We start from the raw sequence: 25,680 nt of genomic DNA on the forward strand, positions 1-25,680 counted from the left end.
AATTTTTTTTTATCGGTCATCAAGGTTGTATTTGAATATACCAACTCAATTAAGTCATGTTAAAAGTTGGACATAAAAATCTTTTCATATCTATTTCATTATTTTTTCTTAATTTTATCTAAATATATCTTTACCATTTAAACAAAATATTTTTAAATAAAAAAATTGATAACTTTCATATACTTTAATATTAAACCCATGCCATGTAAGTTATATCAGGAAAGTTTCAATACTAATTCATTAAACGAGGTTCGATAAAACACAAAATAATTCCCTAGTATTTAAATACTGTTTATATTAAAAAGTAAAATAATATGAATGACAACATAGTACGGGCTATAAACTAATATCATCTAGGACCACTATGTTTAGGTTTTTCCCCTTCCATGTTCTCTAACCCCGTTCGAATTGACACCTCCACGCACTCCAGTCTAGGGAAAATATCAGCACATCTTGCTGTTTTTGTTAGTAACTGAGATGATAATATATTATTTGTTTAAGATTTTTTTATTGTCAAATTTAATGTTTCGATTATAATTCTTAACAATTGAGTTATTCATTAATTTGTTGATATAAAACCATTTATTGAGAACAACGCAACAAAAAATCTCGATGGATATGGTCTGTTATTAAATTTGTCGACGTGTTCATTAAATGATGACGTAAAAGATACACGAAAATAATGATCAATTTAAAAACATGCTGTGATCATGAAATTTGGACCATAATTATGTATTTCTAGCTTAATCGGTGATGCAACATACCTATATATATATACAGTGACACTAGCTAGTCATGATTTTCTTATATTTTGTTGGTATTTATATAATTATTTAATAAATGTGCCAACAAACTCCCAAAGGAAATTAAACGAGACACTTAATTTTGCGAATTTTTTTTGTTTATTTAAATATATTTTTGTAGAACACGTATCCATTATAACATTAAATACATACAAAATATTCAATGAAAAATATATATAAAAAAAAACGAAAACTTGCAACGACTCCCGTGTTTTCTACAAGGGAAATACAAAAATCTATCAACATGCCGTGTTTTTTTGGTTTAAAAATATGGTCCGGATATTAATATATTACTGATTTTTTTCTCATAATAAAAATTATATAATAAGACAACTCATCATTTTCTATCACTATGATGCAAGTATCACTCTAGATGGATATTCCCGTAATTCCATCCCCACCCCCCGACTCTCTCTCTCTGTCTCTCTGTATAATGTCCGAGGATATTTTTGCCTATCAACTCTTGCCCTCCTTCCGAATTGCAATATATTCACGATAAAGAATAACAAAACCTCCGAGTAAAAGAAATATACGATAAAGATTCACTTGCCAGGGAGAAATGTAACAGGTAAAAAAGACCCGAGAGAATCAATTCATAATTTCGTTATCATTAAAACCAAGAGCAGCAGCGAATAAAGTACTTAACTCCGTCCACATCCCGAATCGATTCATCATTAATTATCTATCCTCTTTATCCACTTCACCCCCCCTGGAAATCCGAGGAGTTACTTGGCCACAAAGTAAAATAATATCTAAGGATATTCCCGTAATTCCATCCCCACCCCCCTGGTTACCCCCCCCCCCTCTCTATCTCTCTGTGTAGTGTCTGAGGATATTTTTGCCTATCATTTCTTGCCCTCCTCTCAAGCTCCTCTTCCTCTCTCCTTTCTCCTTCCTTCTGGGTTTTAGCTTCACCCCAAGAGAAAAGAAAAAAACTCAATCCTCTTCCTCTCCTTGCGCCTTTACCTAAAACCAAAATCTTAAACAACTTCAAAACGGAATCGTTAGGCCTCGTTTTTATGACCACAAAACGTGGTCATATAAGCATCATCGCGTTTATGTTTCTATGTAAACATACAAAATTAAAATTTTATTTATAGATTCCATAATTCGGTTAGTTTTCTTTCCATACTTTTGGTGATTTTGAAATAGCGAAAAAAATATACATATACAAGGGGAGAAAACGGTATTGTTCTGGATTGATGATGTGTGCGGCGACGGCAACAGGAGATTGGTGGGCGGGAGGGATTGTAGGGAAGATAGGAGGAGGATTTAGCCACGAGAGTGAACATGATTTGGCTCTCATGGTTAGTGATTTTCTCGAGAACGGCTGTAGCTCCGGTGCCGATTCCAGGTGTAGCAGCGATAGCGATTCTGGTCTCTCTGATCTTCACCACCTTGGCGACAAGATTTCGGTAATTTTTATTCACATGTTTCACCAATTTACTCCCTCCTCACACTAGAATTGCATAGAATCATTCATAATTGTTTAGAATTCATTGAAGTTTATAGATGAAAGATATATATATTATTATTTTCATATAAAACGAAATCGAGCTCAATTCATAAAGAATTGGATTGTTTTAAGTTTATTTATCTTCTTCTTTTGCCTGTGTTGTATTCGTGGAAGTCTAAGAGATCGTTTCTATTTATTTATTTTTTAAAAAATTTGTTATTTTTTCTTAGTTCTGTTAGGTTATACTACGAGGAAGAGAGATAAGTTTCATTGGTTCTGTTTACCTTCGGAAAACGGAGGAATGAATTGGAGTAATTTTTATGTTATAATTTCTCACTAAAATTGAGTTGAATTTTGCAATTTGTGAGGAAGAGAAAATTTAGATTTGACAATTGTAGATATTTGTCTCTCGAGAAATGATTCAGCTCACGAATTCGTGAGAATAGTAAATGGTGCCATTTTTATGTGTCCGTGTCTATATAGCATAACTCTTGTCTCTCTCTTCTCGGATCACCACAAAGTTCTAGTTTTGTGGTATAATTTCTGTGATTGCTTGTAAAATTAATCAAATTGGAATTTTTGTACCAAAAAAAAAAAACAGAAATCTCAATTACATCCTGTGAGATCACAAACTGAAGTGCACGTGACGAATAGCTAATCTCATGTCTGTCTGTGTGAATCTCCTCTGGTATGTACCGTGATGGCTGTCTCTGGAATCTGCAATTTTATTTAAATGGCAACTCTTGTGTTTTTTTTCCCCAGTATGGTTTGTTTCAATAGGTGCAGTTGATGACTTCCTCGCGAATCTTGGAATTGTATTTAAATTACAACATGCAGTCTATCTACCAGACTATATTGATGCATTTTAACTCCTGTTCTTGTTGAAGATTTTACTATTTGATCATATAGAATTTCGCTGATTATTTGCTGCTCTTGCAGTTTTACAAGCGCACTGTAGCCCAATATGAGAGTGACTTGTTGTCCATTGTTCATTCTCTTGTGCAATTGATCAAGGAGTCAGACCTTCATCATGTCAAGTCAGGTCCTTGTAACGCAAGCTGCATCAATTTTTCTCTTGTGAAACTGCTGAGACTTTCAGGATATGATGCTGCTGTTTGTGCATCCAAGTGGCAGGGTAGTGGCAAGGTGCCAAGAGGTATGCGATCTTGTTCTTAAGTTGTAGTTCTAACATTTCTTTGAGGGGCTATAGGTGCAGAGGGTTATTGTGACTTGACTAGATTTGATTGAGGGAATTGCCACCATCATTCACCACTAATTTCAAACCTTTAAGATGCAATGCAAATGAGAGATTTGGCGGCTTATTTTTTCTGAAACTGTTAGCTATTATAAATCTTATTTCTGGGAAGTCTTTGATTTGCCTAAGCACTCACTCTTCGCATTTATTTGATGATCTTACATGTTCATTGGGGCTTGAACGACCCTTCATAGTTGAACATTGTTTTCACTAGATAATCCTGACCTCAAGTTCTAATATCCAACATGTGCCCCTTAAATGATTTAATCTGGATTTTATGGACAAGTTGTTGTTTTGTGAATCTTGTGATGGTCCATTTGGAGGGAGGACCTTCTTGTGAATCTTATTTGGAACATGCCTATTTTATCTTGTTTCATGTAGCTGCGTTTGCATTCTGTTTCTGAGAATTGGTTCTTATACTATATGGCAGGGGATCATGAATATATTGACGTGGTCAACTGCATCAATGGTGGAAGCTCTGAGCGTGTTATCATTGATGTTGACTTCCGAAGCCACTTTGAAATAGCCAGAGCTGTGGACTCTTATGATAGAATATTGAAGTCGCTTCCAGTCATTTATGTAGGCTCCTTGACCAGGTTAAAACTGTATCTTCAAGTCATGGCCGATGCAGCTAGATCTTCTCTCAAGCAAAATTCGATGCCTCTTCCACCTTGGAGGTCTCTAGCTTATTTGCAAGCAAAATGGCACTCACCGTACCAGAGACAGTTTGATCCAGGTGAACAGACTTTTAGCAGTATTGATTCTTCGGACCATAAGCAGTGCAGTGGACATTTAAAGAGTCTGCCGTCCTCACTCCAATTTGAAATGGAAGGAGAACGATTCGTGAAGCCTATTAAAAGTGATAATCACTGGAGGGTGAAGTTTGAGAGGCGGAGACACTCCTTATTCAGGGCTCTTTGAAGTGTATAGAGTTTTGTCCGAGAAATGCAAATTCTTTTCCTTCTCTGAGAGATTAATTGTATTGCGGCTTTCTTTCTTTTTCTTTGTTCCATCGGATAAATAAGTGTATACCAAAATGAAGAGCCATTTCGTACAAAGGGGACACAAATGAAAATTACACGCCAATTTGCCGAAGATATCTTCATTTTCCTGTTTCATCTCAAGTTGGGAGATAAAACATCTATTTTGATTTTTCGTTCATTTGCATCAAGTGACAGTATCTTGTTTTTGGGCGCTAGATTCCTCATGGCAGCAACTGCAGCCAAATAGAAAGTACTTGCTTCACCAAGGTGCATCTTTACATGGATTGCTGTTTTGTTTTTGTATTTTTTTGTCTTGAATACATTCCTTGCCTTTTTTTTTATGGCCAAGGAATTTTTGTTACTTTTTCCCCTATGAATTTGTATTTGTGCTGAAAAATCCGAGTTATGCTACGAATTAATATATTTTTGCTTCAGATGTTTAGTTATACCTACCGCTCTTTTTTATTTTATCTTCTTGTATTGCCTTGTTACTTTTGGAGATGGCATCCTCAACTTATGAATAGTCAGTAAATACCATGTGAAATCAGAATCGTTTGGATTTTTTAAGGGGTGGAACAAATGTTTCTCTTACGCGTTTCCCATGTGCAATTTTTAATAATGATTGATATAATAAATTCCATGCACATGACCCAGTCGTATTCAGATGGCTTTCAGTTGACCTGGGACATTGTTTTCGAAATGATCATCAGGTCTTTGTTTATTCTGTTCGGTCAACTAATTTAGATTCGAATCAGCTGTACAAGCTGTAAGCTGTTAAGTATTTTTGGCTGTATTACATAGCTGCCAGTTGGTTTTATTTGGGGAAGAGAATCCATTGTTGTGCTTTCGCAACTTCATTAAAGCATCCTTTCTGCTTACGCTTTTGTGCCGTCTTGGCTCTGTTGTGAGGTGGTCGTACAGCAGTTCAAATGTCTGGTGAACCCGCTGCCTGCAATTGTTGATGTACATGTCACTAAGCGTCAGCTGTTGATTTTAGCGAAGGATAGAGGGAGCTGATTTTGATTGATTATACAATTGTGTGGTAGCAGTTAGCAATCCTGCAAAGGCAGACCCTCTGGAACTAGTCGAATAAAAGGTCGAGTTCTTTCTTTGATTGGCCCCCTGCTGAACTCCTGCTTCTCCTTTTCTCACCTTTTGTAGCTCGGCAGAAGGTTATATTAGAAGCCAGATGCTTAGAAAGTTTGAATTGTTGGAAATGAGTTTACATGGTGGTTTTTCATTTTGATTTTTTGAGTGCAAGAACTGTGAGATAATCGAATACGATCCTGCTTCATCAATGGGCTCTGGCGTTAGTGGACCTAGTTAAACGGATCTTGATTCTTGACTTCTCTAATTCTAGTGAACACGAATCTCTGTCCAGACCAGGAGCATTAGGAAAATTAGTTCATGTGGGACCAAAACAGTGTGATTGATTGCGCCGGATACTATTATTTGTACCTGCTGTTGCAGTCATGTTCTGTAATGTATGCGGTTTGGTTCACATGAACGAGTTCCATGGTCTCTGCTTAGAAGACACTCAATTCTGTTTTGGGCCCTTCCCGCTTTGTTATATTCCCTTAACTTCGCTAGCTGGAAACCATCCTTGGACCTCATTTACATAGCCTTGTAGCAAAAATTCTCGCCTAGTAGATAAAATCCCACCACAAGATTGAAAGAGTTTCTTGCTTACAACAAAACTCGTGTCCAGACAAATACATAAATCGTGGTTAACCAGGTGACCCTAATCCAGAGGGAAAATGAGCAAGGGACCGAAACAGACAGTGGAACCATGTACCTATAAGAAGTCGATTCAAGGGAGGATTAAGAAAAATAGCAAAGCTCCATCTATGGCAAATTGGAGAATTGAGACTTTTAGTTGATACCGTTTAACCGTGGCAGGATATCGGTTGACGTTTCAGTCCCAGTACAGATCTATCCGGTGATCGGTTGGCACATGCATAGCCAACTGAATTAAAGAGAACAACAGCAGTAATCTGCTAAAAACAACACTCATAGATGGTGATTCTTAAGAATGTTTAAACACATTCTTTTAAAGCTACTGTCTGTTTGAGAATATGGTTCCGATTGTTTTTTAAAATGTTTTTTACTCGAAAATGTATCAAAATAAATTATTTTTTTAAAATTATTTTTAATATCAACACATCAAAAAAAAATATTGGATGAAATAAGTCGCGCTTCTTCCCATAAATAGAGAACTTCTTCCTGGGCGCGGTATTGATAGCCAGATGGATCATAGAAATACTGCACAAAAATGTTAAGAGACTTTCCCACTATGAGTAGAAAGATTTGGAAAAAGATTAGAAAGAACTCATAATATCAACTTTCATTCTGCAAACAAAAAACGTTCGAGCTTGGAATGATGAAATGGATCGTATTTTTCTTCTTTAGACAGTGTATTATATATCATTCGCTGTCAAGCTCTGCTAGATTCCTTCATAATTAATAATATTGCATGTAACCGTCTTTCCTTCGTGGTCGTTTGAGATTTTGTGTGGATACCTCGTTGTTACTGTATGGGAGTACTTTCCTTAAATTAGTATATTCCACGTATATACGTTAATTAATTAAATCCCAACTTTTCAAATTCTATCTAATAGATGGCCAGCATTATTTCATATATTTATAATTTTATAAATAACTAAATTATCTAATGTAATCACATGACATTTATGCTGAAAAACACTTCCTTTTTAAATTTAACTTGTCATGGATGCCAAGAAATTTATGAGAATTATATAGTATCTCACAACAACTCTGATTTTTTAACAAAAACAAGATTTATTTACAAAGAGCTGTTAAATACATTCTAATAAAAATGTTACAACTTAGGGACCAATTTGATTTTGCCTAAATTTACCTCTGAGAAGGAAATAGCCAAATATCTCTGTCTATCTTCGTAAAATGTCAAACATCCCAGCTGGTCCTACCTATTTATTTTACTACTTATCCTAATTTACTGGCTCTACGTCTACTCTGATTAAAACAAATATATGTGTGTGTGTGTGTGTGTGTGTGTGTTTGTATTCATAGTTTTTCACATCCTTTGTTCCCTTTATTTATATAAACATATTCATAGCTTCCTACATCTCTCTTCCTTGTCTCTTGGGAGGAGGAGTTCAAAGAAAGAAAGAAAGCCTTAAAAGCATGACCGCGACTACCACCACGTCCATCACAACCGCCCTCCTCCACCTCTCCACACTCCTCCACCTCTCCACCACAGCCTTTTCGATTGGTGTCAATTATGGTACCCTAGCCAACGATCTGCCATCACCATCTCAGGTGGCCAACTTCCTTAAAACACAAACAATTATTGATAGCATCAAAATCTTTGACACCAATCCTGACATTCTTCGCGGTTTTGCCAACACAAACATTACCGTGACTGTAACCGTTGGTAATGGTGATATTCCTGCTCTTGTTGATGCAAATGCCGCCAGCCGATGGGTTGCTAACAATATCGAGCAATTTTATCCACAAACAAGGATTAAACTCATCGCTGTTGGCAATGAAATCTTGTTTACTGGTAATAAGGAGTGGATTTCTCATCTTGTACCCTGCATTAAGTCCTTGCATCAGGCTCTTGTTCGTGCTGGGATCAACGATGTTAAGGTAAGATATTTCTGTCTTTCTTTTTTTCCCCATTGTCAATACATGGACGATATATATTCATCAAAAATGTCGATTGGCAATCCGTTATTTTTTCCATTTTTCCTTGAAATATATTTTGCTGGTAATTTCTCTGTCCTGGGATGTTCGTTCATGATTTATATTCATTCACATGAATTCATGAAAATAATATCAGAAAATTCAACATATCATTTTAAGGCTATATATACCTTCAAGTACAATACAAATCAAATAAGGTTTAATTATCACCAAGAAAGCCAAAATGTTCATTTTCACAAAATTGCTCCTAAAAATATATACATTATGTGAAACGAATTTCATTCACATTGAATTTTAGTTATTTTCAATTTTGTGTTGAGTGTATCCTCATTTATTCTTAAATATATCAAGAAACATCTCGATCTTAAAATTCGTATTTAAGTATGAATTTTTTTTGTATTTTAATTATGCAGGTGTCAACTCCTTACACCCTTGGGATCTTGCAAAATTCTGTGCAACCAAGTGCTGCCCGGATTAAGCCTGCCTATGGCAAAGTCGTATTTGCACCCATGCTCGAATTTCTACGTCAAACCAAGTCACCCCTTTTGGTTAACCCATACCCTTATTTTAGCTACTCTCCGAGCATGGAAGACTACATCCTTTTCAAGCCTAACCCTGGTATCCATGACGACAACACCAACATTACCTACACTAACATGTTCGTTGCAATGATGGATGCAGTTTATTCGGCAATAAAGGCAATGGGTTACGATGACTTGGACATTGTTGTGGCCGAGTCTGGTTGGCCCTCACTCGGCGACCCGAACCAGCCCATGTGTACGGTGGAGAACGCAGTGTTATATAATAAGAACATGATTAAGGTTGTTACTTCGGGGGAGGGGACTCCTTTGATGCCCAAACGGCGGTTCGAGACATATGTTTTTGCATTGTTTAATGAGAATCTTAAGCCTGGAACAGCGGCAGAGAGGAATTGGGGCTTGTTTAGGCCAGATTTTAGCCCGGTTTATGATGTTGGCATTTTGAGCAATATTGGAAAGGTATGAAGTATATACGCCACCTTTTTTGCTTCTTTATAGGAATCTTCTTTGCACCTTTTGGGTAGTGACTTTAATTTAACTATTTATATCTATGGATAATAATAAAAAAAACACCAGATATATTATAATTCTTATTGAGACATTGCTTTGATCACTTGCAAGATTAACATGGGTAGGAGATCGATCATTTGTGTATGAACATGAACAAAAAATTGCGTATATATGAAACATAATATTGACATTATGATAGGTAATCTAAAAATGTCATATCATATTCGATAAAACTGGATTTTTCTGTTCTTTTGAAGAAGTCTAAATAATATTCTTCACTTGCTTTTCCCTTTGATCTGTCGACTCTCTCTTTGTTTCGCTTCTTTGCAGCTATCAGTATTCTTAATTCCTTCACTCCTTGTAAAAAACAACTTGATTATATTTATGGAATCACCCGTTAAGATTAAGCAGATCCTCGCTACTTGCAAGTTATGCCATTACATTTTATTGATTCATTTCGTCTTTTATTTACTTGCATTATACAGTCCACTGGTTCAAGCCCGTCGCCTACAAAAAGCCCATTCACTGGTCCAAGCACATCGCCTACAAAACGCCCACCCACTGGTTCAAGCTCATCGCCTACAAAAAGCCCATCCACTGGTTCAAGCCCGTCCACTGACTCGAGCCCATCACCCACAACAAGCCCATCTACTGGCTCAAGCCCAGCACCCACAACAAGCAAGACATGGAGTGAGCCCAAAGCGGACGCCAGTGACGAAGCATTACAAGCGAACAAAGACTATGTGTGCAGCCAGGGGGCGCATTGCAAGCCTATTCAAACTGGCGGTGCCTGTTTCAATCCAAACAATATCAGGTCCCATGCAGCATTGTTAATCCCACTCATCATGATGTGGTTTGTATATATATAGACAAATATCAACATACTTGAATCTACTTTTAAAAGAAAATAAATTTAAAAATGTAGATTGAAGTAGCTAGGATCAATCATTTGGTCTTTGTTTTTTTTTTAATACTTGCAATTTGATTGTAATATCAACTATCACATCTTCCATGTCACAAGACAATAGTCAAATGATACTTCAATAACATGAATTCACCCTGTTATTCTTTCTTCCTCTTGTTTTGATTTGTTTAACATAAGAACTCTTATTCCATGAGGATCGTGGAGAACTACAGGCCCAGTTGGGAGGGCAGCCACAATAGCCCAGCCCTTTTTATGCAACAAAGGCTGGAGCCTGCTCTAGACCTACCTGGGCTCTTTTAGTATAACATGGCCCTCACGTAGAAGCCATCTCCCGTTAGAGACGCCGACATGTCGTTTGCTTATCCTGTGGAGCTGATTTTCAGGTGTGGAATATATAATATTTCCTCTGCTGATTTTCAAATCAGAAGAGGAGCAACGCAACTTCTCGATTTGAGCTTGCACCCAAGCGGCCTTATAAAACACTAACCGACAGGTGTAGCTTGTTAGTCAGGTTCTAGATTTGTTTTATAAAAGTCATCAGTTCGAGTATTATAAATTTTAAGGTCACTATAGGATTACATGGTCGTTAATTTCAGGACCCGTGGAATTAATCAAGATACGCGCAAGTTAGTCTGGACATCCATGTTAATAATAATAAAAAAACACTAACCGACAAAAAAGAAAGATAAAAATATAAAGAAAGCTTTTTAAATTTAATCAGCCAATTTTTAACGTTACAAGGCGGGCTCACCTGGAAAAAAATCATGAAGCTCTCGAGGATCAATCGAATCTCCAAATAATTGGTCCACTAGCTGTTGGACTATCTACTTTGCATCCGTTGAGATAGAGGGAGAAAAAACAGAGGCATCATTAACCTGATCCATGGGTACTTACCTATGTTTACAGTAATAGGTACACAAATTCAGAAAAGCAAAATTTAGAAATTAAGTTTTCGGGAGAGGGAACATTATACCAATCATGGAAAACCAAACGTTCCATGAGAGAAACACCCAACCTATCCTGTTTTTTGTTCTAATTAATTATGTTTTTTCTGTATATCATATATGATTCATTGATGTTGATACTTGATACAATGATACCAATATCGATACAATAATTTTTTTGATTATGATATTGTTCTCCCTTGATTGCGACCACGTCCAAAATTAAAATGAAAGATAACCTTGAAATCTTTTTCAAGAAGCTGCCTCAGCTGTTTTTTTTTTCTCTCCTAATTTTTCACCTTGTAGGTGCATGCATGATGATGATGGACTGAAGTGATTACAGTCATTATTATCAATAATCGTAATTACAGTGCTTATCACAGCTTAAAACAAGAAATTGATTGATCCGAAAAGAAAAGGGAAATAATCAAATATTTATGTGTATTCACTTCGAGTTAAATTCATCGAGACTCTATTAATTACAGTACTGCTTCGTCGCTATAACCATCCAAGCAATCATGAGATAAGCCAACTTGGAACTATTTTTTTTTATAATGCTCTTAGGTTCTGTCCGAATAAACGGAGTTTTCTAACTTGTACCAATCTTGTTAATTTGTCTTTGCGATACTTAAAATAAAAGAGAAAGTTTGTCCTTACAGGAGTGCATACTTTGTGTTTTCATGCAGAGGTGACGGTGATTGCAGAAGGAACATCTGCTTCAAAATAAGAGTATGCCTACTCTCTTTTTTTTCGGTAATCGTAGTCGTTGCTTGTTTTGAGAATGACTTGCAAACCATTCAACTCTACCTATCCGCGACCGACACCCATTTGTTCAATTATTGATAGGTTTTGTATCAGTTAAGCCGATGTAGGTGTGATTTCATGCTTAGAGATGAACTTTCATGAATCTGAGCTAACTTTCTTGGGATTTAAAATCCCACTCGCCACCTACTTATATCTCAATTATGGTACATGCAATTGACGCAACGAAAGCTTAAAACTTGGGGCCCAAACAATGTATAGGACATGGTACTAATTAGTTGATCCCTACAACTCCTGTCAATTGAACCTAGGACTCACATGTACTCATAATTATACTCGACAAATCACAAAATAAAATAAAATAGTGTCTTAGTATTTGTTCAGAAAGGAAAGTGTCATTACTGCCACAGAATTATGACGTTCATTGAAGGGATGAGAAATGAAAGCAATTGATCAATGATGAAAACCTGGCAGGTTTTTTTGGTTTGGCCCATGGGGTGATGGCCCTCGTTGCGAGAGTTATTGCTCTTAGCTGGTCTTCTCTCTCAGCACCTCTGTACTGGAATTTCTTTCCCATTATATGATTAAAGGCAATGGTGCCTTTGGAAGGAAACAACTTTAATGGGAAGACATGTAATGGGCTGTCAATAATGAGGTGAGCGTCATCTCTCTATCCCTCTCAGAACATACAGAATCAAAGGCAACCACCTCCTTCTTTTAAAAAAAAATAGTTCATTTATTAAGCTTTTTCTCTGAACAACTTCCACCAAACAATTGTTAATGGGTCCAGTTACAGCCCATGGCTGATCTAACCACTGTTCCAGTTGCGGACTGGGGTTCTGTTGAGTGTAATTGACTGCAATACCAGTGTCTGTAAGCGTGTCTTTTATTGTATTCAGATAGCCACATATTGCCTAATGTTAGTTCAACATCCCGTGTTTATTAAAATCTTGCCCGAGGAGATAAAATTATAGTTAAAAAGTCAATAGAAGGATTAAACAAATTAATGGGTGTGATTATGATTCTAGGAAACATATTATCTTCTTGATTAAGGTTTTTTTCCAGTTTGGAGTTGCCAATAATGTGGTCCTGCATGCCCCTCTGTTAGTGAGCTTATGAACTCAATTTGGGAATAATTTCCCCATGTATCTCTCCTAGCGGCACATGTTGCACTCATGAATCAGTACAAATGTTGGGTCTGGCAAAAGGGTTTTTGTGATGGATGTTATTGAGCGATATTAAGTCTAAAAAGCTGTGAAAATCTCTATAAACAGATCGTGATAGAAAAGTGTTACCGATATACTTACTTTGCTATGTATATTATACGGTAAAGCTAAAACATATGGTGTTTTTATTATTCATAAAAATACTGTTTATCTTTTACATTGTACTGTGAATTAAATAGTGTAATATTTTTTAAAATTTTATTTGATACCCAATTTTTTTTTTGTAAAGGAGGATCGAATTGAAAGAAAAAGGACTAAAGTGAAAAAAACGAGTAATATAGGTGATAAATTGAGAATATCTGTCAAAAATTCAGTTGAGTCCCCTATCTTTTTTATCTATTATGTTATCGGCCCCTGAACTTTTACAGAATTTAATTTTAATACCGAACATTATTTTACTCATATTCAGTTCGTTTTTAGTTAGAGAAAAAAAGAGAGGTCGACGATTTACGGTTTAGAAAGAGAAAATATCAGTTGGTGAGGAATCTTACCACCAAAACGATCGTTTTTTTGTGTTAAATGGTTTCATATGATGAGGAGTGTTAAGATTACGTGATTTTTTTTTACTTTGAAAACACCTAAAATTTTTTGACCTTGGGAGGTTTTTTTATATATTTTGGATGGATTTTGGGTTTTAGGGTGGTTTTTTTTATTTTTCTGTGGTTGTGGATTAATTTAACAAGGTTTTTAGAGTGTTTCTCAGATGTTTTAGATTAAAAATAAGTTGAAATTGAGTTTTTTGATAAATAACAAATGACACTTTTTTTCAATGCGATTCCGGGGATGAACAAATGATGTGTTAATTTTTTTTCCTAATAAAAAACATATAGGTCCGCGCTCGAGCCATTGCTTGATTGGGTCAGGCCTAGCAGTGCCTAGCCTAGTTTTTTTTTTTTTAAATAATGCATTAGTTGATATTTTTTTAAAATAAATTTTGGGTTTATGTTTTAATTAGTTTGTGATGATTTTTTTTAATGATATTGGGTGTATTTAATTTTTAAAGAGATATAAATGATTCACCTGTGATTTTGTTTTAATTTTATATAGATTAAATTTATTTTTTTATAATATTTGTCATATGTGCAGCCTTGCATTTTTTTTATTCGATAATTTTTTATGTGTTTTTCTATTAAAAATTTATTTTAATAGAGAAATTCTTTAAACATAATAAGGTAAATTACTTGTGTTGTGATGTTAAATATTTTGATCTTCATTTACCACTTAATTTTTTACAGCATCTCAGTATTAGATTGATATTTTATTTTGTGATCGTATATTTTTGTATCATGTAGTTAAATATAAATAGTTTTGGTAAAAAAATTATAATCTCACTAGAGTTCATAACCCGGTTCACAGGTTTAACGTGTTAGCTTGGGTTACCCTGTTCATAGGTGTGACGAGTTCATCCACTGGTCAGATATGTTTTTTTAGTTTTTAGTCTGTTAATTTTTTTAATAGTTTTTTCTCGAGTTTATCCTTCATTATTGAATTGTTTGATAAATAAACTGCATAATTTATTTATTCTTTTTTTCTTTCTTCGAGGTTATTATTGTCTCAAATAAGTTTTTATTTTTAGGTTGTGCTCAATTATGTGACCATATATTTTTTCCATATAATTAAAAAATATTTTATAAAAAATAAATTATTAAAGTCAATAAAGTCCATAACACGATTTGCTTTAGGACTGAGATCGAACTAATCGATCATTGTCTCAGTGGTTTTCGTGAAAAAAAATTTATTATCTTGAAATTTGATTAAAAGCCAAGTCATATTTTTATTATTTATCAAGATTGCATTTTGATCCATGAAATCAATCAATTTAATTCGAGTTTACTCCCACACAATTTAGTTTAAAACTCGAATCAGATAAAAAATTAGATTGCAAGATTTTAAAATTGACCAATTAAATTAGATTTAATAATACAACAAAACAAAATTCTTTATATTTTTAATAAAATTTTTTATATTTAAAAAGCTAGTCCAACCCGCGGCGGAGCACGTAAGAATAATCTATTAATTACAAAAGCAATTGGCATTTAGTCTTTTCGGAATTACGCGTACGTTACTTATCCATTCCATACATTTATATGTGCAACCACATAGCACGTTCATGAGAAGCATCGTGTGGATAAAAGGTGCACAAACAGCAAAAAGTTGAGTGAAAGAAGTGGCAGCATCATGATCAGAATGGTGTGATCAAAATACGAGGGCAGTCAATAGCTTTTTTTCTAGTGGCTCACTCAAGAAATAAAATATAATAACACGCAATATTAGGATAATCAAACTTGAGTGAATACATACATGGAAAATAAACCTAATTTTTAATGAAGGGATGGCATACATAACAAACACTGATAATGATAGCATAATATAAAGATGATTTAATTTGTGGAAAGTGGTTGCCCTCCTTTTGACTCTTAATAACGTTCCAAATACAAAAGAAAATCCAGGCAAGAGAAAATTCATACTACATTACATATCTTGAAAAGCTATAGAGTGGTTGGCCATCACAGACAACAACAAAAAAGAAAGCAAAACCGCCTCCACCAAGAAATTCACAAACCTCATGGAAGAGAAGGAGAAGAAGAAACACAATAAGAAGCAAAAACACCAACACCCAAACCAGCAAACCAGCAAGCCATCATCAGATTTTTCTTTCAAGCCTAGTTCAGAAGTGAAGGGTCTTCGTTTTGGAGGCCAGTTCATTGTAAAATCCTTCACAATCCGGCGAGCAAGGCCTCTTGAGCTGCTAAAAGTCCTTTCCTATCCAGCAACGAACAAGAACAGCAACAACAGTAAGGCCGCTTTCCCTTCAACAACAGCTTTTCTGCCTACAAACTTCACTATATTAGCACACCATGCTTGGCATACCTTAACACTTGGTCTTGGTACCAAGAAATCCAAAGTACTACTATTTGTCTTTGAATCCGAGTCCATGAAACTGGCTGTTGACAGAATATGGCCACCAGAGATACCACTTGGAGAAGTGAACAAGAAACTTATAAGAGGCCTGAATGGATGTGAAATGGCAAGGTTTAAGTTTAGAAAAGGATGCATTACTTTTTATGTCTATGCAGTTAGACGTGTAGGCAACCTGGGATTCTCTTGTGCAGATGATTTAAAGATGATATTACAGTCTGTGGTTGCCCTCAATGATTTCTTGGATCACACTGCTATGCTTGCCATGCCTCATCAGAGAAGCATCAACTATGCATCACCCCAGGTCGCTATGGCTCACTAGGCATGCTTATTTTTGCTCCTGCTTTTTTTTTTTTTTTAAATAGTTTTAGGCCTTTTCTTTTGATGATTTTAGTACTTTTTTTCCTTAACGATGGGGGGATTGGTTTATTTGTGGGGGGTCGCGTATGGGATTTTCTATTTGTTCTAATTAACAAAAGGAGTTTATTTTTAGTCTAAATAAATACTGAATAAATTCGAGTTTATTTGGTGGTGAATTCAATGTCTCAATCTGCAAGTTGATGTTGCAGTTTGACATGCAGTGGCACAGCTACCTGGCATATCAAAGCTCTTTCAAATGGAAGGAGTGTATTATTATACTCTTGTGACGAGTCTTGCACAATATTCATGGACAACTTATTATTTATTCATTTCCTTCTACCATTTCTGCTGTCTTTTTTCAAATTGCTGGTAACAATATAGCCAAGAAAATTATTCTTGAAGAATATTCCTTTACAGGCAATAATCTACAGTAGTTTAATTTTTGCTTGAGTGCTCCTTGACTGGCCTGTGCAAGTGTTCGAAGAAAATATTAGTGTGCTAATTTTGCACATAACGTCATACAAGAAGAACCTTTTAGATTTTGAAGAAAATCTTGACGTTATGTAAAATGCCAAAATGTGAAAGTAGTTAAATAATACCACTGGAATAGTAAGTTTTAACTCCTACACCAATTGTAGGAGCTGTGTAACTTCGACATTTGAGCTCACGGGTTGGATCTAAGTTCTAACAAATTGATCTTGAACACAATTTACGAGAAAAGAGTACTGTTTGAGTCCTGGAGAGGGGAAATTTTGAATTGAATGAGCCTGTCACGCTGCAGAGATGCTGATGGCGATTACAGGGTTAACTAAGGATTGGCACGATTCATCTCTATCCATGGCTCAATGCAGGGAGCTATGCAGTTACTAAAAATATGAAAGGATTGAGAAGATAATAAAAAGCTGAACCTAGCTAACACTGATCATTCGACAAACTCAAACCCATTTGTCATGTCAGTCATAATCTGGTTGTGTCATTTACCATAACGTCAAAAATTTCTTCAAGATCTAAAAGGTTCTTATATGAGCATTATATAGCAAGTACTAAGAAAGGGTTAATTTACACGGTGACTGGAGAATTTGTTGTTTTATGGGCGTGATGATAAGGATACATGGTGATGATGGATGATATATATCAACTATATGTTGGGTCAATAAAAGAAAAAACAACCTCTGGGGCATGACAGAAAGCAAAACAGGGAGCAGGTTAAGGGCCATCCCCTCCACCTCTACAAAAGCATTATGGTCTACAAAAGTGGGGTAAGAGCAGAAAATGCTTTTCTTTATCACACTCCTTCTTACGGCTTTAATCATGCTATGGGAAGGCCCATCTGCAAACCCCCCTTTTCACAAGAATCATGGACATCTCTTTCCTTCTGCTCCAGAAAAAATAAGAGTGCTGCTTCGCAAGTGTATTTACAGTTTAATTACTCGTAGACAAGTGTGAGAGGATCGAGTACTGCATCAGAAGATGTGTCATAGGTACTCTCTGCTGTTTCATCACAAGTATCGCTGCCCGTCACATGGTATCTACAGAAATTACTGTAATGAAAATGTCCTTGCAATTTTCTTCTTCTTAGCTTCTATGGAACCAAGAACCTAGAAGAGCAGAATCAAATTAAAACAGGGTGGTGGTTTATATTCAAAGATTTTCGGTGTACTTATGTTGGGGATGAGATGGGTTGGAATTGCATGTTCATACATCGTTCTTTCATCATCCGTTAGTGAAGTAAAAGCAATTTACAAAAGCAGGAAATGCCTGAAAATACATTATCGCTGGTAATGGTAAAAGGAGAAATTAAGTAAATAGTCATATGCTACTGGTTATAGTCTATTTTAAAAAAATAATAATTAGATGGAGGTATTATTATCACTTTTGACAAGTTAAGAATTTTTTTTAATTTTTTTATGTTTTTATTTTTAAGATGAGATAAAATAATAATAATAAAATACTACTAGTTATTTTTTATTTTGCATTTGTTTTTTTTTAAAAAAAACCCACAATCTCAAATGTGTTTAGCAAGACTTGCATTGGATGTTCCATTATGGTTGAATTTCCGAGGGAGTGGCTGGTAGTTTTATTTTTTGCTCAGCCACGTGGAAAAATTATTTAATTAATTAAATATTTTCTGTTTTATTTTTGCACCTAGTCTGCAACCTTTCAAACTTAATTTTTATAGAATATAAAATAATATATTTTCTTTATTTATGAAGACTTATTTTTTATTTATTTTATATGTAAATTTTTTTTATCACTACAATTTCAATCAACCATATATATATATATATTTTTTTTAAATGACAACTAGAAATATTTTTTTAAAATTGATTTTTTTTTTAAAAAAAAAAAAACCAGAAAAGCTATATCAACGCCGAACACTAATGTAGTGGTTACATAATGAGACCATCGATATGACATCTCTTCAGCCGAAAAAACACTAATCTAGGGTATTTGTGCCTTGGATCAATTATAGGGCTTGACTTGTAGCTAAATACGTTGAAAAAGTTGTCGAAGAAATGATACACTGCTATTAACTTGACAAAATTGCACGTAAACAACATGATTTGATTCCAAACATTTTGACTCACCCCTCACTCTCCTTGAACATCGTGTCCTCGTTTATAATTACTCCTCCATCCGAAACAAAAACGTTCATTTCATTCTTCTGTTCTGTGCTTGCTCAAGAGTTGTAAATGGTGAGTTAACAACTTCCACTTTTCCAGTGTTATCATCTCAGTTTTCTTGGATTTGAAAAATGGTAATTTAAAATAAAATAAAGTTAATTTTTTTACAAAAGCAACTTCACACTGCAAAAGCTGGACTTAAACCTTAAAAAACGTAAAAATCTTGGTCTCTCGTATAAAACCAATATACATTTTTGTTTTTTTAAAGCCCACCATATAATTTGATCAACATAGCCATCCGGTGGCAAAAGATTATGGAGTTTTGGGCCCAGGTATTCCCATCTCTTTCGGTCCAAGCTTATGAAGGTGGGCTGCACAACAATAAGCGACGCCGCTGGGTTTTGCGAGTAATACACAAAATACGAGCGCCACCGTGGGCTTGAACTCAGACCACAAGGTTAAGAACCTTGCGCCGTCTGAGCTAGACAGGCTTTGTGAACAACTTGCGATAAATTTTCTTAATTAACAATTTTTCTATTTGTAATTGAGGAATGCGGAGTAAGGACGTGATGAAGATATGTTTGTCAAAGTCGTAGTGTAGGACTCAGAAAGAGAGAGAGGAGAGAAACAGTAGCTAAAAGAGAATGGGGTTGCTATGGACAATTGCAGAGGTCTTGGTAGCCTTGATCTTGATCATAGCCTCGTTCTTGCTTACCGCAATCGTATCGGAAGCTTATAGGAGAAGACACAATAACACGTATCTCCTCTTCTCTTCTTTCAATTCTCTAATGAATCAAATCTATTGTTTTTATGATATCAGATATAATCCGTGTTGATTGACTAATTTTTATTTATTTATTTAGGCATGTTGATGCTCATGCTATCTTCGAGGATCCAAATTCCTTGAAACAGGTAAAATCAAGATGCTTCATTGGCTTTCAAAAAGTTTAATTGTCGCTGTGTGTTTTGTTTTGCCTAATTTAGGGATTTGGTTGCTGAGTAATTGGCAGGAAATTTTGGGTATTTGTTGGCCTTTTTTTTTTTTTAGTAGAGGAAGTACAGAAATAGATGAGCCCAATGTTATTAACGAAATGCCGCTTTAATGGTGAAGAAACAACAACATATACGGCGTAAATATTTTATCTTTTTGTTTGTTTGTTTGGATGTGCATTATATGATATGAATTGCTAATCGAGACCCGATGCTGCAGCTGTTTATCGAAGTTCTTTTATAGTAATTTTCTATGGTCTAGATTGGTTTTAACTCTACAATTGATCAATTGGGAAGCTTTTCTGGCTAGGTTACATAAGAAAGAACCAACATATAACCCTTTTTACTCAAATCGAGTTGTGTGTTTTGGGTTCACTGGGCTTTGATTGTTCTTACCAACACTTAAATTGGAAATGCATCCTTGCAGAAAATGAGTTATTTTGAAGTGGAAGTAGTGGGATTGTTATAATTAGATCGTTATTATATGTTGTTAGCATATGTGTAGTGCCATCTAATGAAATATGAAAGAGATTTTTAGTGAATCTGACTATTTTTTAAACCATTTTGTTACAGGTTCCATGTCCTCATATTCATGATCCGGCTGAGAAATATTTATCTTTGGTTATCCCTGCATTTAATGAAGAGTATAGACTTCCAGGAGCTCTTGATGAAACCATCAAGTAGGTTAAAGCGAATTAATTGTAGTGTAGTACAGTAGTCTTGTTTTTTTAATTTTGGATTCTGTACTGAGCAAGAAGAAGAGGCTCTGAATATTAGAGCATTTTAGGTGCATTGCATTTCCACTCAAAAGAGAAGATTGATTATTCTTTCTCATTTCCTGATATGCAAAATTCAAGGAATAAAAATGATAAATTCAGACAAAGACAATCATTAAATAGGAACTTGGTGATAAGGAAACTCAATTGTATACATGGACCTGAATGAGCAATATGCTTTTGTTGGCTGGCAACTTGGGAGTGCAAAAGAGTGTTCATTTGTTTTTTTCTCAATCCATTGTGTGCGCATCTTGTTTTGTTGCATGGTATATTAGAAAATGAGGATTGGAGATGGGGAATATTGTTTCCTGGTAGAGATCTCATAAAGTAATTTATTGGATTGATAACTATCTGCAATAGAATTAAACTATAAGATTATAATGTTATTTATGTTTTCACTCTGTAGTTATCTTCAACAGCGTGCAGCAAAGGACAAGTCATTTACTTATGAGGTACCTTTGGTTCTTAACTCTGCTGGTTTATCGGACTTATTTCACAGCTAGTGATCAATGATAGTGTATAACATACAGTTGTGAGAATCATCAAATGAATGAGATTTTTCTGATAGTGGTTTCAGGATTTTTTTGTGAAAGTAGCAGTACTGTAACTGGAAACGAAAGAAAAGAGAATCTTACCAAGCATCCCATCAAGACATCAAGATGTTAACTTTTATCCCTTTCATATAAATTTTTTAAAAGTAGTAATTAGGCTGAAAACCTTTTGTTAAGTGCTGTTCTACACCTACACCACATTTGAGCAATATATAGTGATTGATGTTCTGCCATGTGTTATTACTGTTATGAACTACTGAGGATGTGTTATGTTCCTAGCATTTTCTTTAGCTCTACATTGTCTGAATAGATAAGTTTCTGGACAGGTGGTGATCGTTGATGATGGAAGTGCTGATGCAACAAAACGAGTAGCTTTTGACTTTGTAAAGAAATACACAGTGGACAATGTAAGGATTATCCTTCTTGGTAGAAATCATGGCAAAGGAGAGGCGATTAGAAAAGTGAGTATAATCTAAGCTGTTCTTCGATTCAGCTATGTAAGCTGTAATGCTGTTGGTGGACCCGTGTTTTCTCCCATGTTCATAACAACAACTCATTGAAGCTTGTTACCTATGTGAAAGCATTGTAAAACAGGGCATGCTTCATTCACGTGGTGAACTACTTTTAATGCTGGATGCTGATGGGGCAACCAAGGTTGCTGACTTAGAGAAACTAGAAAACCAGGTTCGTTTTAGCAGTTGCTTTGTCTAGTGGGTAAAACCTTGCAAATTTCTTTTTTTAAGAAGAAGAAGAAGTTCAGCTATTGTGAAACTTCACTTCAGACTATCTAATGTCTTACCTATCAGATCCATGCAGTTGCTAGAAAGGAGTTCTGTTTAGGAGAGTCAGCAGCTAGTGATTCAAGTTTTAGAATATCTGATATGCCACTTGCTGCCTTTGGTTCCCGTGCTCACCTTGAGGAGAAGGCTTTGGCTACAGTTCAGTCTTATTGATGCTTCTCTCTAATTCACATGTTTCTTGATTTTTCGCTTCAGCATCCTTATTTTATAATTGCCTTTAGTTGATCTGCTTGCCTTCATGTCTCAGAGGAAGTGGTACCGCAATTTTCTTATGAAAGGCTTTCATCTTGTGGTTCTCTTGACTGCTGGTTCTGGAATTCGTGATACACAGGTAATTTTCTGCAGTATTTATTCATGCCGGCATATGTGGTTGTTAGTTTGACACTAGCAGACTTTTTTTTTTTTTTTTTGTCGAAGCTTGAAGGTCATAGACAGTAATGCTGTAAATATGCCTTCTTTTTCTTGATGTGGTCTTTCATGCATTCCAGTGTGGTTTTAAGATGTTCACCAGGGCTGCTGCCAGAAAGCTGTTCACAAACATCCGGCTGAAGAGGCAAGTATAAACTCTTAAAGATATCGAGTAATTGTATCTTTTCTGCTCCTATCTTCTAAAAATCATTAGAAGAAAACATAGGTATGCTGATATTTATATTCCCATATGTTACTTGTTGCTCCTTACTCTATCAAACTATCACCCTATGTGGGTACCATAAAATCTAATGAATTCTGATTTAACCTTTTTTCTTCTTTCTTTGCTACTCTGCTTGCTTTTTATACTTTGGCTCTGAATCTCTTAACAGGGACTGACACATCAACATGTACTTTGTGCAGATGGTGCTTCGATGTTGAGTTGATTTTCCTATGCAAATGGTTTGGTATCCCGATGATTGAGATTTCTGTAAACTGGTCTGAAATTCCAGGATCCAAGGTGAATCTTTTAAGCATTCCCAACATGCTCTGGGAGCTAGCGCTCATGTCCGTGGGATATAGAACTAGAATGTGGAAAATTAGCAACTGAGACTTTTCATTTGATTTTATTTTTGACAACCGTTGCGATCTTCCGGGCGTTCTTGGCTCTAGAGTGATTCTGGCACTTGATTAGTCAAGCTTAGGGTATACGAACCATGGAATACGCTGTTGCAATGAACACGATTCTAACTCTGCGGTTTCAATCTGTAATGCTATTTGTGGAGCACATCTTTTCATTCCATTTAAAGAACATGATATTATTGTTTCAGAACTTAGAATCATATGATCAAATTATGCAGTTCATTCAATCATATGAAACTGGGGGATGTTAGGAGGGTCCCTTTCATTTTTATGTAAGTTGGCACACATCAAGCATTACGTTTTTGCAGATTGTAGACAATTCTGTAATGAATGAAACGACGCTCCCCTATTCTTGTGGCAGCTCTTATCTAGAGGATGAGATTTTAATTTTGCTCTTAGTGTTAAGATCCGGAATCTTATTGCAAGCTTTGCTCTTGTTCAAGCGAATCACGATTGTGAAAATCCCAGACGACTCATGGGACACTAGAATAACCTAGAGCCAGAGTAGCTCTGTTTTTTTTCTTTTGTGCCCCATGCATTAGCATACGATCACATACTTGCCTAGAGGTTGGAGGTTTGAGTGGGTGGCTGTAGCTTGATGCGGTGGTAGGTGTGGTAGTTGCTAGAAAAAGAAGTGTGTGTGTTGAAGAGAGTGAGGATGCTATTTTTAATCAAACCTCAACCATAAAGTACTTTCATTTTGCTCAACTTCTTTTTGTTCTTTCATTACCAGTGACAAAGTTAATCAACAAGAGCCATCTATCATAAATATTCGCTAGATCAACAAAAACACCATAACCAAACGATCCAAGTCTCCTTCAACTGCCGCATTTTCAGAACAAAAATTCAGTCATCAAAACCAAAATCAACACCGGCCAGAAATTGATATTGAATTCATCAGCAAACACTTTCTTTCCCAACCTGAATGAGCCCAGAAAATAAAAGGCACACGGAAAAAAAATTGATTCTGGCCTTTACTTTTTGTTTGCATCTTTCCTTTTTTCTAATGGTGGCAAATTATTATTCATCACCTGAAGATGTAAAACCCGAAACGGGTTACGAAGTGATGAAAGTCGGAAAAGGAAAGGCTAAGGTCATAGATTTTGTGTGCTTCAGTTCCAGATAATTAATCTTGACGATGACATGTTTGGGGGTTTGAGAAGAGAATCAGGATCAAAGAAAAGCCTAACCAGCACGCTCTATGTTGACAAGGCTAATAACTGGGCTGAACCATGAAAAGAACAAATAAATATACACAGGCCTGGCTCGGTCTGATATCTAATTTCAAGTCTGATAGGAGGCCCATTCATTAGGGTGGTTTGGGCGTGAGTGGCCACAAATTGCAAAGCCCAAGTCTGTCCAAAATCCTCAGTCAGGCTTTCTACTTCCTCTATCTTTAAATATTCACTTGCATTCATGTCTTTTCCCTCTCATTGCAGACGCAAACATGCACTTTTAAAGAGTAGTTGGTGTTTATTGCTGTTGATGGAGTAGTCGCATGTATTACGTACACAACTGAGAATTCCGGGAGAAAATCCAAAGTCAAATATTCTATTCATGGATGTCAAAGAACATGGCGATGCTTCTAAACAAAAGCAGCAAGATGGGTAGCCCTCTTCTCCATGAATTCAAGAGGCAAGCTTCCTTCTTAAAAGAGAAAATCAAGACTGCTCGTTTGGCGCTAACTGATGTTACGCCAACAGAACTAACTGTACGTTAATGCTCCATATCATTTGTGTTAATTTATACCATTTTGATGCCATACAATTATTTATTAACTCTTTTAATGGTTCAAATTGTCTTGAATCTGTTGCTTTTTTCGCCATAAAGTTTGACAGAAGAGATCACAAATGGAGATCTTTGGGCTCCGGATACACGTACCATGGGTGTTATTTCACGGGCTGCCTTCAAAGTTGATGATTACTGGAGAATTGTGGACATTCTACACAAGAGGTTTATATTTTGTCTAATGGGATTCGTTTAATCTATATGTCCTCCTATAGTCCTACGAAACTTATATTATGCTGAAGGATTTAAGTTTCTTCTTGGCTGCCAATTCAGGTTGATGAAATTTGACAGGAAAAATTGCAGTCTCTTACAAGACTCTGCTTCTATTGGAACACCTGCTAATAACCCATGGACCTCTAAGAGTTGCTGAAGAGTTTCAGTGTGATAAAGATGCCATTAAGGAGATGGTTAGCTTCCAGTTTGTCCATGAGAAAGGGTCGGTGATTAAACAAATTAATCAATGTACAATTTTATGGGTTGTAGCCTCCAATTTTTATACCTTTTTGGTTTCACTTGCAGGTTCACTTGGGGATCGAGAGTTAGAAAACTATCTCAGAGAATACTGAAGCTACTTGAAAATGGACTATTTCTCCAACAAAAAAAAAAGGGGCAGGCGCTCGTAAGTTTCAGGGGTTTGGTAGCTTCTCCCAACGATCCTCTTCAGCCGATGAAAGCCTTAAAGCATCAGACTTCAGGACATGGTTGACGTGTAACTCAAACTATAGCCATCAA

General features: G+C 35.7%; 5 protein-coding genes across 5 annotated transcripts; all 5 read left to right on the top strand.

The window, feature by feature from the left end:
* The first annotated feature begins 1,618 nt into the window (after positions 1-1,618).
* Positions 1,619-4,945, top strand: LOC7489569 (uncharacterized). The gene is made up of 3 exons (XM_002315185.4): positions 1,619-2,218; positions 3,199-3,415; positions 3,945-4,945. Exons 1-3 carry the CDS (start codon positions 2,006-2,008, stop codon positions 4,433-4,435), a joined length of 921 nt encoding a protein of 306 aa, XP_002315221.4. The 5' UTR covers positions 1,619-2,005; the 3' UTR covers positions 4,436-4,945.
* Positions 4,946-7,596: 2,651 nt separating this feature from the next.
* LOC7489570 (glucan endo-1,3-beta-glucosidase) lies at positions 7,597-10,304 on the top strand. The gene is made up of 3 exons (XM_002315186.4): positions 7,597-8,127; positions 8,598-9,182; positions 9,719-10,304. The coding sequence occupies exons 1-3, from the start codon at positions 7,663-7,665 to the stop codon at positions 10,100-10,102; spliced, it is 1,434 nt and encodes a 477-aa protein (XP_002315222.2). The 5' UTR covers positions 7,597-7,662; the 3' UTR covers positions 10,103-10,304.
* A 5,145-nt stretch (positions 10,305-15,449) lies between these two features.
* On the top strand, positions 15,450-16,545 carry LOC7489571 (uncharacterized). The gene has a single exon (XM_002315187.4). It carries the CDS (start codon positions 15,657-15,659, stop codon positions 16,329-16,331), a length of 675 nt encoding a protein of 224 aa, XP_002315223.3. The 5' UTR covers positions 15,450-15,656; the 3' UTR covers positions 16,332-16,545.
* A 2,945-nt stretch (positions 16,546-19,490) lies between these two features.
* Positions 19,491-23,520, top strand: LOC7489572 (uncharacterized). Its single transcript, XM_002315188.4, has 10 exons — positions 19,491-19,750; positions 19,857-19,905; positions 20,557-20,663; positions 21,166-21,211; positions 21,637-21,771; positions 21,905-21,994; positions 22,117-22,248; positions 22,358-22,441; positions 22,599-22,663; positions 22,942-23,520. The coding sequence occupies exons 1-10, from the start codon at positions 19,638-19,640 to the stop codon at positions 23,126-23,128; spliced, it is 1,008 nt and encodes a 335-aa protein (XP_002315224.1). The 5' UTR covers positions 19,491-19,637; the 3' UTR covers positions 23,129-23,520.
* A 46-nt stretch (positions 23,521-23,566) lies between these two features.
* On the top strand, positions 23,567-25,144 carry LOC18102715 (uncharacterized). Its single transcript, XM_024610716.2, has 2 exons — positions 23,567-24,875; positions 24,999-25,144. The coding sequence occupies exons 1-2, from the start codon at positions 24,722-24,724 to the stop codon at positions 25,142-25,144; spliced, it is 300 nt and encodes a 99-aa protein (XP_024466484.2). The 5' UTR covers positions 23,567-24,721.
* Positions 25,145-25,680: the final 536 nt, after the last annotated feature.

This window comes from Populus trichocarpa, chromosome 10 (genome assembly GCF_000002775.5).
Source record: "Populus trichocarpa isolate Nisqually-1 chromosome 10, P.trichocarpa_v4.1, whole genome shotgun sequence".
Classification (NCBI taxonomy): Eukaryota; Viridiplantae; Streptophyta; class Magnoliopsida; order Malpighiales; family Salicaceae; genus Populus; species Populus trichocarpa.

Bases quoted from the DNA above. Each gene is read 5' to 3' on its own strand.
- LOC7489569 (XM_002315185.4), top strand. From the start codon at position 2,006: ATGATGTGTGCGGCGACGGCAACAGGAGATTGGTGGGCGGGAGGGATT. The intron at 2,219-3,198 runs GTAATTTTTATT...CTGCTCTTGCAG, and splicing joins ACCTTGGCGACAAGATTTCG to TTTTACAAGCGCACTGTAGC. The intron at 3,416-3,944 runs GTATGCGATCTT...ACTATATGGCAG, and splicing joins TAGTGGCAAGGTGCCAAGAG to GGGATCATGAATATATTGAC.
- LOC7489570 (XM_002315186.4), top strand. From the start codon at position 7,663: ATGACCGCGACTACCACCACGTCCATCACAACCGCCCTCCTCCACCTC. The intron at 8,128-8,597 runs GTAAGATATTTC...TTAATTATGCAG, and splicing joins CTGGGATCAACGATGTTAAG to GTGTCAACTCCTTACACCCT. The intron at 9,183-9,718 runs GTATGAAGTATA...TGCATTATACAG, and splicing joins TTTTGAGCAATATTGGAAAG to TCCACTGGTTCAAGCCCGTC.
- LOC7489571 (XM_002315187.4), top strand. From the start codon at position 15,657: ATGGAAGAGAAGGAGAAGAAGAAACACAATAAGAAGCAAAAACACCAA.
- LOC7489572 (XM_002315188.4), top strand. From the start codon at position 19,638: ATGGGGTTGCTATGGACAATTGCAGAGGTCTTGGTAGCCTTGATCTTG. The intron at 19,906-20,556 runs GTAAAATCAAGA...ATTTTGTTACAG, and splicing joins ATCCAAATTCCTTGAAACAG to GTTCCATGTCCTCATATTCA. The intron at 21,995-22,116 runs GTTCGTTTTAGC...CTTACCTATCAG, and splicing joins TAGAGAAACTAGAAAACCAG to ATCCATGCAGTTGCTAGAAA.
- LOC18102715 (XM_024610716.2), top strand. From the start codon at position 24,722: ATGTCAAAGAACATGGCGATGCTTCTAAACAAAAGCAGCAAGATGGGT. The intron at 24,876-24,998 runs GTTAATGCTCCA...AAAGTTTGACAG, and splicing joins GCCAACAGAACTAACTGTAC to AAGAGATCACAAATGGAGAT.